General features: G+C 38.9%; 1 protein-coding gene and 1 long non-coding RNA gene across 3 annotated transcripts in view; one reads left to right on the top strand and one right to left on the bottom strand.

Moving 5' to 3' along the window:
* The window catches only part of LOC109499040, a 29662-nt gene extending 16054 nt beyond the window's left edge, over nucleotides 1-13608 (bottom strand). Inside the window, exon 1 of the long non-coding RNA XR_006596891.1 lies at nucleotides 12609-13608. This is a non-coding gene — a long non-coding RNA (uncharacterized LOC109499040). The remainder of the gene's footprint in view (nucleotides 1-12608) is intronic.
* The window catches only part of GSTCD (glutathione S-transferase C-terminal domain containing), a 130950-nt gene extending 116990 nt beyond the window's left edge, over nucleotides 1-13960 (top strand). For both annotated transcript variants that reach the window (XM_006930933.4, XM_045056036.1), the window contains 4 exons: nucleotides 4101-4234; nucleotides 6848-6878; nucleotides 10717-10786; nucleotides 13606-13960. In XM_006930933.4, coding sequence (XP_006930995.2) covers nucleotides 4101-4234; nucleotides 6848-6878; nucleotides 10717-10786; nucleotides 13606-13742 — 372 coding nt within the window. In that variant the 3' untranslated portion in view covers nucleotides 13743-13960. The remainder of the gene's footprint in view (nucleotides 1-4100; nucleotides 4235-6847; nucleotides 6879-10716; nucleotides 10787-13605) is intronic.
* The last annotated feature ends 838 nt before the right edge of the window (nucleotides 13961-14798 follow it).

Below are 14798 nucleotides of genomic sequence, written 5' to 3'. Positions count from 1 at the left end.
TGCCTCCTATCCAGCAGCAACTATTTCTCCACGAAGATTTACATTCCTTTAAAGGAACATGGTATTTAGAGTACCACAATTTAGGTACTGGGGATAGTTATTGCTATTGGTTTGGTCTTTGTTTCCAGGCTTTACTGTGGTCTGAGCTAGGCAATTAAAAAAAAAAATCATTGTGGTTTCATACTGACACGTCCAACTTAAATTCAGGACTATGGGATTTTAACTCAGCCTCACTTATCTATCTCCTATCTTTTTCTTCTTTCTCCTGGGCTTAAAAAAGCTTTTTGTTGGGGCGCCTGGGTGGCTCAGTCAGTTGAGCGTCCGACTTCGGCTCAGGTCATGATCTCACAGCTCGTGAGTTCGAGCCCTGCATCAGGCTCTGTGCTGACAGCTCAGAGCCTGGAGCCTGTTTCAGATTCTGTGTCTCCCTCTCTCTCTGCCCCTCCCTTGTTCATGCTCTGTCTCTCTCTGTCTCAAAAATAAATAAACGTTAAAAAAAATTTTAAAAAGCTTTCCGTTGTTTCGTAATGACATCAGCAGATGTCTTATTTGTTTTGTCTTACAATATACACGTTTGAGTTCTAAGACAAAAATACAACCACCAATGATGATTACTGAAAATAGTTCAAGAATTTTTGACATTATTTTTCATCTAATAATATCTACCATGGCCATGTAGAGAAATAGTTTTCATTCCTTTTTAGAGCTGCAGAGTAAGCTACCAGTCCTCTGTCAATGGAAAATTGGCTTGTTTCCATTTTGTTGTTATTTCCAATATTGCCTCAATGAATAAGTCTTTTTATGTTTTGGCCAGTGTATCCCTTGAACAGATTTTTAGAAGCGAGATCACAAATTACACACGTAATTTTGCTGGATATTGCTAAATTCCTCCTCCAAGGGATTTTGACATTTTTGTGTTCCCACCATCATTGTATGACAGTGTTTTCCTATATACCCTGGCCCATAGACTGTCATCAAATTTTAGAATTTTTGCTACTCTAATAGGTGATAAGTGTTATCTTAATGTAGTTTAAATACTTATTTCTCTTATTTTGAGCAATATTGAATAGCTTTGGTTTAAGACATATTTGCATATTTCTGAATTGTCCAAATCTCTTGTCCATTTTACTATCAGATTATTGTGCTTTATTTTCAGAAGCTTCCTACGTATTAGGGATAGTAACCCTTTGTTTATGCTATAAGTTGCCAATTTTTTTCTTATTTTCTCATTTGTCTTTTTATATGTGGTTTTTGGTGTGGGTTTTTTTTTTGTGCCATTTAATTTTTTTTTTTTTTCATTTTTACCTTGTCAAAGGTAAAATTTCCCACCCCTCTAGGTTATAGAGGAATTCACTCATGGTTATTGTTGTCTTGCATTTTAAATCTCCAGTCCATTTGAAATGTACTAGGTATGGTGAGAGGAAAGGATCTAATTTTACTTTTCATATGGCTGTAGGGTTAACCCACTATCACTTATTAAAAAGTCCATCTTTGGGGTGTCAGGCTGGCTCAGTCAGTGGAACATGTGACTCTTGACCTGAGGGTTCTAAATTCTAGCCCCACAGTGGGTGTAGAGATTACTCAAAAATAAAACGTAAAATAAATTAAGTAAATAAAAAGTCCATCTTTTCCCCAGTAATCTGAAGTGCCACCTTTGTTGTATGCTAAATGTATTTTATACAAATATTCATGTTCAAATTGTTACATCGATCTATATCTCTCTTTATTATTTGCCTGTTATTTCTGACCTGCATTTGATAACAATGGAAATTAGGAGCATATGAAGCCATAAAACCTTTTAGGACTAAAATCTATTATGTAAATAGTTCTTAGATTTTTTTTTTTAATGTTTATTTATTTTGAAAGAGAGACAGACAAAGCGTGAGCAGGGGAGGGGCAGAGAGAGGAGACACAGAATCTAAAGCAGACTCCAGGCTCTGAGCGGTCAGCATGGAGTCCAATGCAGGGCTTGAACTCACAAACCATGAGATCATGACCTGAGCTGAGGTCAGATGCTTAACCAACTAGGCCACCCGGGCACCCCAATAGTTTGTAGGTTTAGTTGCTTTGTTTAAATGGGGGAAAGCAATTCATTCGTTTGTGTGTAGCAAAGAAAATGTGAACCTAAATAAAGAGAGATTCATAAAAGCAAATTGTCTAAACTTTTCTTAAGAGACTTAAGAGGGTTTTGTCAGGAAGCAGCCTGATGTAATTAATGCATGAGTTCAATCTCTGGGGTCAGGATCCTGCCCCTCAGGACCTGCTTTGTTGTGGGCATGTTCTTAATTTCTCTGAGCCTTGGTTTCCTTACTTCAGAAACGGAAATAATAAAATCTTGGAGGGTTGTCGTGAGCACAGAAGGATCTGCGTGCCATCACCCAGCCTAGTGCCCCCACATAAAGGGCATTCAGGGAGTGTTGTTTCTCTTTTCTTTCCCTTCAGGGGAAAATACGTCTATAATTTTTATGGTGAGGTTTTCTCTGGCTACTCATGAAAATAAGAACGGGTCTTATTTTTACTCTGCAAAACTGATTAAATAAAAGGGGTAGATGAGAAATCAAGGTTCTTTACTTCCAATACCTCTGTAATTGCTGCCTTCACTGGACAGCAGCCTTCCCAGGCTCTACTTTCAGAGTGAAACAGGAAAGGTGGATTGACAACAACCACAGGGATTTCTGACTTCTAAACTAACGTAAGCCTGGAGGGAGGGGAGATTCCAGAGAAGGAGTGAGAACAGAGATCTGGCTTTTCTCTTCTCAATACAACATTGCTTTTGGTTTTCCAGTTCAAGAGAGGAATCTGGCTTATGATACAATTTCCAGAAAATCTCCTCTTCATCTTGAAAGCCCCTACCTACCCTGAAGTTGAGAGATCTGTCTTTAGAAAATATAATTATAATCCAATACAGTTTGGTTCTGTCCAGAGTGAGATGGGTATCTGAGAATTTTTCTGACAAAATGCTTTATTTTTTAAGATCCCCATATCAGATTTTCTTTCATAAAGTCCTATTTTGCTTTATTTAGCTTAATTTCACAAATGTCTATTTTAGATTGTGATACAATATAGATATATTTAAGGAGTTTGTTTGGAAAACATTTCAAAATCATTTTTGAAGTTTTTTAAATGAATTATTGAAGCCCTAATCAGACTTTAATTCATAATTTTATTCCTTTCTTTTAAAATAAACCCATTTAAAGTAGTTTTATGCATTCATCAATGTTAAGAACTGTTATATGAATATGACAAGGCACTACTAAAAATAATTTGATCAGTTTTCACACAACATTGTTAGATTATATTCATGCAGCATTTGAGTGTTTTCAAATACATTTTTATTTAATTTTTGCGACAGCATTGTTATATGTCAATATTGTTAACATAGCTTATTTATACTGAAGCCCAAAGAAGTTATATTTTAAATGGCCCAGGATTTCCCAGACAACTACAGTTTGAGACTAGAAATTCAGATTTCAATCTAGTGTTCTTGCCACAGTGCTACAACCAAACTAAGTTCATAATTAGCAAAAGCATTAGGTTTAGACATGCATACATATTAAATTTTCCATAGTTAACATAATGGCAGGTTTTCCATTGAATGAATCTTGTACTTCATTTGCAATATTCCATTTGTAACCTTGCTTAGTTTTCTTGCTTAGTTTTCTTATGGATATTAACTAGTCCTTTGGTATGTCCAAATGAGAACTATTTAAAATATTATGGAATAAGATTCTGGTAACTTGAAACTCTCAGAGGATCAGTCCTCACAAAAAGTTAAAAAAAAAAAAAAAAAAAGGCGGGGGTGGGTGGGTCCTGGGTGGCTCAGTGGGTTAAGCCTCTGAGGATTTCTCAGTCTGTGAGTTCGAGCCCTGCCACAGATTCTGTGCGGACAGCTCAGAGCCCGGAGCCTGCTTTATATTGTGTGTCTCTCTCTGCCCCTCTCCTGCTTATGCTCTGTTTCCCTCTCTCTCAAAAAGATAAATAAGTAAAAACATTAAAGAATTTTTTTAAACAAAGTTAAAAAAAAAAAAAAAAAAGAAGGCACAATATAGCCCTGTTGGTCAAGAAAGAACTTAGTCCCTGTGTCCGGTTTTGTTTTCCAGGTGGCATTGCATGCTTGTGGAGTGGCAACAGACATGGTGATTGAGCACTGCATCAAAACGCGGGCTGCCTTTGTCACATGCCCTTGCTGTTACGGTTTCATTCAGAACACCTCAAAGTTTAATTTTCCAAAAAGGTGAATTTTAGTGTTCTACCTAAGGCACCAACGTGGGGAATAAAGTAACATACAAAACTCATTCGATACGAAGCTGCAGGGAAATTTCAGTTTTGAGCTCATTTCGTCTTTTCCCAAAGGCAGGTATTATTTATAAATTATATAGGGAAAAGACGATCTCCTCTATGGCTTCTCCTTGACTTTTCTCTGGATCCGGCTCCAGAGAACGCATTTAGAAGCAAGTCTAAGGGTGAGCCGACTAGGAGTCTGATGGCTTCGGCACTTCTCGTCACCTGCGAGAGGCAGTAGGTGTAGTGGTTGAGTGCGTAGGACCTGGAAGTCTTCTGCCTGGGTGCAAACATCGGCTCCTCAGACTTTTACATGTTGTTTCACCTCAGGCAATTTTTCTTCAACTCTTTTTGCTTACGTTTTCTATCTACAAAATGGAGGTCATAACAGCAATGTCCTCACGGTTTATGTAAGAATTGAATGATCTATGTGTAAAGCACTTAGAAGCAGCATAGAGTAAGCGTTCAATAAAATATGAGCTGTTGCCAGTTACAGTAGCAGCAATAGTATTTATTTATTTATTTATTTATTTAATTTATATTTAAATCCAAGTTAGATAACATACAGTATACTCTGAGCTTCAGGAGTAGAACCCAGTGATTCATTTCTTACCTCTGACACCCAGTGCTCATCTCAATAAGTGCCCTCCTTAGTGTCCATTTAACCCATCCCCCCTATTTTATTTTTTTAAGCTAATGTCTTTACTTATTTTGAGAGAGAGCTAGAGAGCAAGCAGAGGAGGGCAGAAAGTGAGGGAGACAGAGGATCCGAAGTGGGCTCTGTGCTGACAACAGAGAGCCACACAAGGGGCTCCAACTCATAATCCATGAGATCATGACCTGAGCTGAAGTCAGACACTTCACTGACTGAGTCACCCAGGTGCCCCTGATCATTTTTAAGACAGAATAGATTAGGGGCGCCTGGGTGGCGCAGTCGGTTAAGCCTCCGACTTCAGCCAGGTCACGATCTCGCTGTCCGTGAGTTCGAGCCCCGCGTCGGGCTCTGGGCTGATGGCTCAGAGCCTGGAGCCTGTTTCGGATTCTGTGTCTCCCTCTCTCTCTGCCCCTCCCCCGTTCATGCTCTGTCTCTCTCTGTCCCGAAAATAAATAAACGTTGAAAAAAATTTAAAAAAAAAGATAGAATAGATTGAATACGTTCGTTTTGAAAATTCTATCCCATAATGTGTCAAAAAAAAAAAAAACCTTCTTGATCATTTGCATGATTACTTTTAAGAAATATTGGAAAATTTCCATCAGAATTTATACTTACAGGCTCTGAGTAAAGTAACAAAGTAAAAAAAAAAATAGCTTTCTTTTACTTTTTTAATTTTTTTCTGTATTTCATTATTTTGTTGTTTACCACAATTTGCTACTAGTTGAGAGAAAACCAAAGAATTTTGGAAAAGCAAATAATAAAATATAACTTCAGGTTTATGCAATAGCTGAAATGTCTCTTTATTCTGAACCTATACAGATAAAATGTTCGTTTTACAACCCATCAAGAAATCTGTAAGTCTAGCACTATAAAGGTTCTTAAGAATGCTAGTTTGAGTTATTCAGCCTGTGGTTCCACTTAATTGATTTTGAAATCTTACTTTAGTGTCCGTCAACGTTTTCATATCTCTGTAAATTTATTGATACTTTCTCCTTTTGTCATTGGAAAACTACTCCTCGGCCATTATCCCCCTCCCCTAATCACCCCAAGGTCAGGTACCAGACAAGTAGGGACAGCCCTGATCTCCAAAGCCACTGACATTATTCAAGCTAGCCAGTCCTAAGCTTGCCCATCCTGCCTTGCCATCCCTTCCTGTGGAATTCCCTGATAAAGGCTCCTGCCCACATTTTATCCCACTCCCTCTGCCTTCTAACCAGCCTGGTACTTTCCCATGTGGCCCTGTGTGGGATACCTTCTCCTCTGGGGAACTGTGAGGAAAAAAACTATCTTTCCCATGGCAATCATCCCCCCATCTGTTGGCTTCAGCACCCCTGAATAGCAGTAAACCCTACGTTTTAAAGCACCTGGATCTGGGGCACCTAGATGGCTCAGTCAGTTAAGCATCTGACTTCACCTCAGGTCGTGATCTCATGGTTTGTGAGTTCAAGCCCGACATCCAGCTCTCTGTGCTGCCTGCTTCAGGCCCTCTGTCTCCCTCTCCCTCTCTCTCTGCCCCTCCCCAGCTTGTGCGAGTGGGCACACATGCTCACTTGTGCGCATGTGCTCTCCTTCTCTCTCAAAATAAATAAACATTAAAAAAAAAGAAAACACCTGGATCTGTGTGCACCCATGTGGGAAAGAGAAAAACAAAATGGTTGTGTCTCTAATAGTTCAAACAATCTTTGAAAAGTTCTTTAAAATTAATAACATACTGATAGCATGCCTTTGGCTTTTCTTAAAGACATTTCAAACTGGTATAGTTTTTAGTTTAGGATAGCATTATGTACTCCTCAGATAAAATATGTATTTTTGTTTATATTTTCTTCTATGTAGAAATATAGATGATTCTATTCCTAATCTTTGGTTTCTCTACTATTTAAAATAATGACTCTTTTTTCTTTTCTATTTCAGTGAACAATTCAAGAAAACCTTATCGTACAAGGTAACCTCAAAAATTTCTAGATGTCTTTCTAATATACTTTTTATTCCTTCTTTATGTTTTTCCTCTCTCAAATTTCTAATGGGATATGTAATCTATAGTTACCTTAGAATTACTCATTAACATCTAATACGGTGTCGGGGTGGGGGGGTTGCTTTCTTTTGGGGTGGCTTTTTTTTGTTTTGCAAATCAAGATTAATGTCCAAATAGGTGGCAAGATTCGTGAAGGGTCTGAGAGTTTACCCTGCAAGCTAACATGTTAGCCTGCCACAGTTTCATGGATGCTGGCAGATAGGAGACTTCTGAGTCAGAAACACAGAGTAGCAGCCAGACTATCATCATTTTTGCATTGACCTCCTGAGACCCAGTTCCCACTGGGCAGCACAAAAAGGGCCCAGTGACACCCTCACACACAGTGAGTTGCATTACAGGAGAGGAAAACTGAGCTTAGAAAGCCAGATGTCTTAAGATTTAATCTTTAAGCCCTTTGCTCCAGAGGGAGACAGTATGTAGTTTCCAAAGCTGCTCCCTATATAAACATCTTTGAGAAGAGGATCTAGAACACAGGCAAATTTTTCTGTAAAAGGTCAGATAGTTATAAATATTTTGGGTTTTGTCAGCCACTTAATAATCTCCCACCAATTATACTTTGTCCTGGTCATTGTTGTTGCTTTTGTTGTTGGTGGTTTACAATCCTTTAAAATTGTAAAGACCATTTTTAAGTTGAAAGCCATACCAGAAGAGGTCATAGGCTGGATTTGGCCTGCGGGCCACCATTTGCCACCCCCTGGTCTGGAACCAAGGGCACGAAGAAGGCATGAAGAAACACAAGAGACCCATGGAGAATTGTCTCTCAACAGTAGTCAGAACATTACATAGTTTTGAGTCACCACTCTGAGCAAAACAGTTTTCCAGCTTTCTAAATATCACTGGCTAACTAATTGGTCCATAACATGGCATGATGCAATACAAGAAATGGGGATGAAATTTGCCAGAAACACATAAATAATCCTATTAGAACTTGATAAATTACTTTAGATTCTTAGTTCACTTCTTGTACATGTATAAAAATATATAGTCTCATTTTGTGTGCCAGCATGCATCTTTCAAGATTTTTCTTTCTCCATCCAACAGTGAAGTAGTGAGGGACTACTTGTACCACCTTGGCACATTTATCTCCTTCACCTCTGTCTCCCACCCTCTCCTTTCCCCTCCCACCCCCACATCTGAGCATACACAGATACCTACGGAGGGGAGAGGAACTTGAGTGTTCATGCTTTCATCCAGAACCAGACTTTTCTGGTCTTTCCCTATTGGATTTAAAGTTTGTATGTCTTAGGGAACTATAGGGTTTTGAGGGAGACATTAGGACCCCAGGAACTTTATTTTCATAAGACTCAAAACACCTTACCTTTCTCTTACAAGGCCCTGCCAGCCTGCCAGTAAAATAGACAATGAGTTGAAAAATAAACACAAATTAGGTCCCCGTTTTTAATCCATCTTTGAGGGATGATAGCTAAAAGCAAACTGAGAGGATGTGTGGAAAAACCTAGGGCAGTGAAGACACAAGGTGCCACAGTCTCGCTGGCTAGAAAAGAATACAAAATTTCTAAATAATAGAGACAGGGGCGCCTGGGTGGCGCAGTCGGTTAAGCGTCCGACTTCGGCCAGGTCATGATCTCGCGGTCCGTGAGTTCGAGCCCCGCGTCAGGCTCTGGGCTGATGGCTCGGAGCCTGGAGCCTGTTTCCGATTCTGTGTTTCCCTCTCTCTCTGCCCCTCCCCTGTTCATGCTCTGTCTCTCTCTGTCCCAAAAATAAATAAAAAACGTTGAAAAAAAAAAAAAAAAGACCAGGGATTGCCAGGGGCTGGAGAGGAGGGAGGACTGAATAGCCATAATGTGGGGGGTTTTAAAAAATAAAAATAAAAAAAAGTAATAATAGAGACAGGGCACCCAGTCTCTTCCAAGAACAGAAAACTCACTAGTACCTAGTTCATCTTTGTCTCCCCTTTCTCCCACACCCCCAAAAGCTTCTTGGCCACCAGCCCTTTTGAGGGTCTCAGGTATAAAAGCTCTGGAGAGAAGTCTCAGCTTCTTGGATACTGTGGCAAGATGGTACCTCAGTATTTCTTGACTTAACCATGATGCGTGGCCTGCCAGCCAGAATTAAATGCAGGTAGTGCCCCTATATATTGAGAGTCACTCTGGCCGCGTTTTTCTCCACAGTTCAGTTCACCAGCAAACCTTTACTGACTTCCTACTATGTGCTGTCCCCTTTCAGAGTTTAACTTCTATTGGGGAGAACACATACACAAATAATTCCAGTAAAATCTGGTGATGCTTATAAGGACAAGAGAAACAAACCCCATCTGAGATGATTGCCTCACCATTAAATGACTTTTAATTTTCAAATGCCATCAAGACAAAGGGCATGCTTTTTCTTGCCTTTTCTTCAAATTACATCATTCTAAATCCTTCTTGTGCCCTGTTGTTGATGCCAGTTCATGGCTGCTTAATAAAAGTTATTCACTTGAACCATTTTATTAGTGTCCTACCCATTGGCCACGAAATTTTATAGTGAGCATTACAGTGTTGTTGTTTTTTTTATTTTTGTTTTCAACGTTTATTTATTTTTGGGACAGAGAGAGACAGAGCATGAACGGGGGAGGGGTAGAGAGAGAGGGAGACACAGAATCAGAAACAGGCTCCAGGCTCTGAGCCATCAGCCCAGAGCCTGACGCGGGGCTCGAACTCACGGACCGCGAGATCGTGACCTGGCTGAAGTTGGACGCTTAACTGACTGCGCCACCCAGGCGCCCCCAGTGTTTTTTTTAATAATGCATAAAATTTGAGACAGAGGTAACCCCTCAAAAAGACCTAACATCACACAGTCACTTCAATTACCTTATTAAAAAATGGAGGCCTCGATTGAATGTACAAAAGACTAAGGGAACAAAGAGGGATCGGAGTTCAACCATTCGCTAAGTTGACAGGTGAGATCATTTACACCCTTGGAAACTGCAGCTGTTCTGAATGAACAGTTGTCATGGGACATTGAAGTCATCGCCACTCCGCCTGATCACTCACCTGTGGCTGCTTGCAGATTTCATAGTGCCTTACAGACTCATCAGCTCTCTGTCGCTATACAGCCTTGTTCTTTTTTGCATTAAGGCAGTCTTTCCTAAAATTAAGCAGAACAACTCTCTCTCCCACTCTCTCAAGTCATTGTTATGGTTGGCCTGAAACCCGAAATCAATACAGCCCCAGAAGCCTTTGGGAGTGAGAGGAGACAGAGTGAGCCAGCCTCCTCTCCTCCAAAGGGACAAAGGAAGAATCTAGAAAAGCGTAGGAGTAGCCAGCACTTTGCTGGGTATCCCAGAGAACTACAGAAACCACAGACGGTGATGATCTTCTACAGTATGTTAGTAGGAAGGAAAACCACTGAGACTGTCTTCTTGGAGCCACTAACCCGAACCCCAACCCTAACCCTAACCCTAGCCCCACGTTCCTGAGATTCAATTTTATTACAGGAAAAATACAAGTGAATTTTAGGTCTTTTAGTTTAACACATGATAATCACAAATTGTAACATATTTGAGCTAAGAGCAACTAGTGAAATGGCCCTGAGGATTTTCCTTGCACCTGTTCCTAAGAACTGCATCTGAGGAACAGTCTGCTTGAAGGGAAAAAGTTACTGACTGCCATTTTCTGAAAATGTGTTTCTTTTAGAAGTATCATGTATGCAGTACTTTATTCAATTAAAAATGAGTAGTTTTTATAATTTTCACAATTTTGAAGCAGAAAAATAAAATGGACTCACATCCGATTGCTTTATCTTTTAGGAACACATGATTCTGTGCAGATTTGCGGATCAGACAGCTGTCCAGCTTCCAGCCCAGCGAAGGCTCATAGGTATGTGTTTTCACAGAGCAGCTGGTAAGTAGATTATATACAATATGCCTAGGAATGAATGGGCTGGCCCTATATGGGGAAAATTGGTCCATTTATCAACAAGGAACTAAAGTTTGTTTTTCCCAGAAAAGGCAATCCATATTGGAAAGAGCTTTGTAACTGTAAGAGTATTTTATACCATTTTTGTTAACATTAATACTTTTAAATTCATGTTCAATATTTGTACATTGTGTAGAATTATGTTCTTACTGTTATGAACAAACTGAAGGATCTGTCAAAAGCCACAGAGGAAAATAATAAAGATGGGAAAATCAACTACGCATGCCAAAATTAATGCATTAAAAAATATGTAAGCAAGGATGATAACGTTTTCTTTCTTGGTAAATGTATACTTGTGTATTATTAATCATACACCAGTTTATTTGACATCTGTAATAGTAAGCATTACCTTGGAATTGGAAGACCTACAATAACATTTCAAGTTTAAATAATGAATTTAAAGTCTTATCCAAGACTTCGCTTTAGAAAAAGAAATCGCATTTAGATGGACAACAGCGACTAACAGTGCACATTTAAGCATTGAGATAAATGCCCTTACCCATCATCTCAGTAAATTCTAATGAAAATACTTATGGGATATGTACTGTTATTTAGACTTTACAGATGAAGGAACTAGGACAAAAGCCTGTCCAGTAGATGATGGAGCCACACTATGAACCCAAATTATTTGATTCCAGACATGAAGCTCCTATCCACTTTTGCAATGCCCCCCAGTTGTGGAGTCACATCACTGGAAGGCTGGATTCCAAAATTAGGGCTTGAGATGATTGAGTGGAGTCAAAATTAAAACCCCACACTGAAGGCCATCATAGTATATTGGAAAACAGATGGCTATTTCTTTGAGCACCAGATGTGGTAATTAGCCTACATCCAGGGACTGTATTGTATGAGAAGTAGTTATCTTTAAACTCTAAAGTCAAAGTCAGCATAGGAAGATACACACAGTGAGAGAGGCATTTGAGACCTGAGGCTGAAGGAAGAAGTGATTTCCTTCTCTTTCTCACACTCTGGAGCATAAACATACGGAAAAAGCTCTTCCTCTTTCCTGCATGCAACCTCTGTCCATTTCCCACTCTTTTTCTCCTCCTCCATCCCTATTCCCAACACTTTGAGTTCATCGAGTGTACATTTGAATGTTCAGGGAGCTCTGGAAGGGAAGTTGCTGGAGTTGAACAGGAGGAGTAGCATCTGGCATAATCACTGGCATGAGGGGAGGGAAAGTCAGGTTCAAAGTCATAGACTCCATCAAACTTCAGCCTCTGTACTTTGCCATACTTTTGTTCTATGAACATTTTAGAAGGCTTCCCAGGCCCCAAAAGGTAGACTACCAACAACTGAATTTCAGTTGTAAAGATACTTCAACATGTGAAAACATGAGATTCTTCTATGTAATAGAAAAGGAAAAATTAACTGGACTGGGATCCAAGCCAAGGATAAATGAACTGCAGTGTAAGTCCAGGGTGGGTACTGAAGGAATGCAGGGCATCTATTCTGACAGAGAATGTTTCCTTTTAAACTTAAGAGTAGATGGGCGTGGGGGGAACCTTTACAGATGTCTTAAAGGACAAACAGTATTTTAAGAGAAACGTCAGCCACACGGATATTGATGAACAGAGGGTGATTTCACCTGAATGGAATTCAAGACATCTCTCTTTATATCATTTCATTTCTAACATAGCTCATCCTTTTTGGCATAGGGGCTTTTAAGGAAAAAGTACAAAATAAATATTTTAAACCTGAGTGTCTTGTTGCCAATTCTTACCTACACATTTCACCTTCCACTGTTTTTCTGTCTTCCATAGACAGGGTTCTTCTGTCTTCCATAGAACTTCTCTGTTTCAGTTATCTGGCTTCACTTCTGAAGCTGTGTAAGTCTAGCAGTTTCTGCAGACATTCAAGTAAATTATTTAAAAATAATGTTCAGTCATTATTATAATTAGGAGGGAAAATGGAATGAAGTTCTGCATAGTCAGTAACCTTTTGGAGGATGAAGTTCATATATTGAATTTAGAGGAATTGAAAGAATAAAAGTAAACCATAGCTTTGAATATATTCAACTTCAAATCATTTTTATTTCCAGACCTACCTGTAACATAGAAATTAGCATTGGCCAAAGGAATAAAAATTAGCTGCTTTGCCTGCCAGGCAGGTTTTCTTTTTTGTTTTCCAAAGATTACACAGAAAATTGAATACTACTATTTTACAGGGATGCAGGAGTTCTGAAAATTGATTATATTACACTCAACCTGAAATAACCAACACACTAAGAATTTTCGCAAATATTTTCCATTTCTCATTTTCCTTGTCCTAAAAATTCCAGGTTCAAATGTAGTATGTCTTTCAGATGTCTCATTGTTAGCATGATACTTCAAATATTATTAAAGATAGATGTTAGTTTTCCTTAATATTACAGGTAATATATTTTCATAGGGAATGCAGAGACCAGGTCTTTAAGTGTACTTTTAACCAAAGTGGGAAATAAGATCTGTAGTCTATATTTAGATTTATTTATGAATACATATTTAAAAAGTGAGCATTCTCTAAACCATTAGCAGACACGAATCTGTGAAATGTCATATGTGATTGTCTTGCATCCACACCGATCAAGAATGAAGTTGAAAGAGACCAAATGGGGCTTGGGAACAAATAGCATTCCCCATGTACTTGTGGATTTTATCACTGTGTAGAGTCCCTTAGACAAACTGAAATTGCACTGTTTGATGTAGGGTGTCTCATGATACCATTTTTCTGTATTTCAGGAAAACAGTGCATGTGCCTGGTGGATCTGGATCGAGCAAGAGCTGCAGAAGAACGTGGTTACTCCGTTCAAGTAATATCCATGGAGCCGGAGAGCTGCTCTCCCAAAAATAACATGATCGTGGGAGTCCCCATTTAGAAGGAGATATTCCCATTTGATGTTTTGCCATCCGTTTTCATGATGAAAGCCCAGTGGCATTTAGGAGGTTCTTGGCATAACTAGAAAACAGCATTAGCCATCTTGAACTTATTGTGCTCAGGAAGGAGAGCAGCAGGAAAATCATGGAAGAAAGGCTGCCTGCAAAGCATCACAAATGCTCTTGTAATGTATGATTAAAGGACCGCTGGTTTTCATAGTGAGAATCCCCTGAAGTCCCAGCTGCCAACAGAATAATACTCGGTAGTGGAGGTTCCATCCCTAGAATAACAATTTCCTTCTCAGCTCACAGCTTTTCTGATCTTGCCAATGTGATGTTCAATTCAAAACAATGAATCGAAGCCTTTATAATCATTGCAGCCTTTGTAACCATTTAGATATTCAAATGGAGGCCACAACTAGACTCAGTGGGGTTTGCTGGTTGTCTGGTTGTATTTTAAACAACTGGTCTTTTTCTATAATTTTAAAAACTATCTCATCAGGCAATTACAGTATGGTTAACTTTTTAAGCTAGGGCGAGTTGGATTTGTATCTCATTTCATACACTTCCTTGAATATATTTCCCATAAATTACCAAATGAGATCATCACTGGTTCAAACATTTTATATGAAGACATAAAATAATTGCAGCAAATTTCCCATTATGGAAACATGTAACTTGGACATAAATTCTAACTAATCAGTAAACACATTGATCGATTGTTTCAAATTTATAAATACTTATTGAGGATCCATTATTTTCAAGACCTGGCCGACATTCTGGGTACAAAGATGAGTTGCAAGAAACATGATGCCTTGTCTATGGACTAATCACGGAAAAGAAAAATTAACGAATTAGTTAAGTTCTGTATATCATAATATAATGTATGGTCACAAGATTTGTTTTCCAGGTATCATATCTTTTAGTTACGTTATTTTGGTAAGACGTATTGAATATAGATTGGAGGTGGGAGGAGGGCAGAATTTGGAAGCTTATTTGAGTATTTCTCCCTTCTCACATTCTCCTATTCCACTAGCCAAAGTTTTGAAAGACAGATG

This window comes from Felis catus, chromosome B1 (assembly GCF_018350175.1).
Source record: "Felis catus isolate Fca126 chromosome B1, F.catus_Fca126_mat1.0, whole genome shotgun sequence".
In the NCBI taxonomy this organism is placed as follows: domain Eukaryota; kingdom Metazoa; phylum Chordata; class Mammalia; order Carnivora; family Felidae; genus Felis; species Felis catus.
The sequence above is the reverse complement of the archived record's forward strand: the minus strand, read 5'-3'. Positions and strand labels throughout refer to the sequence as shown.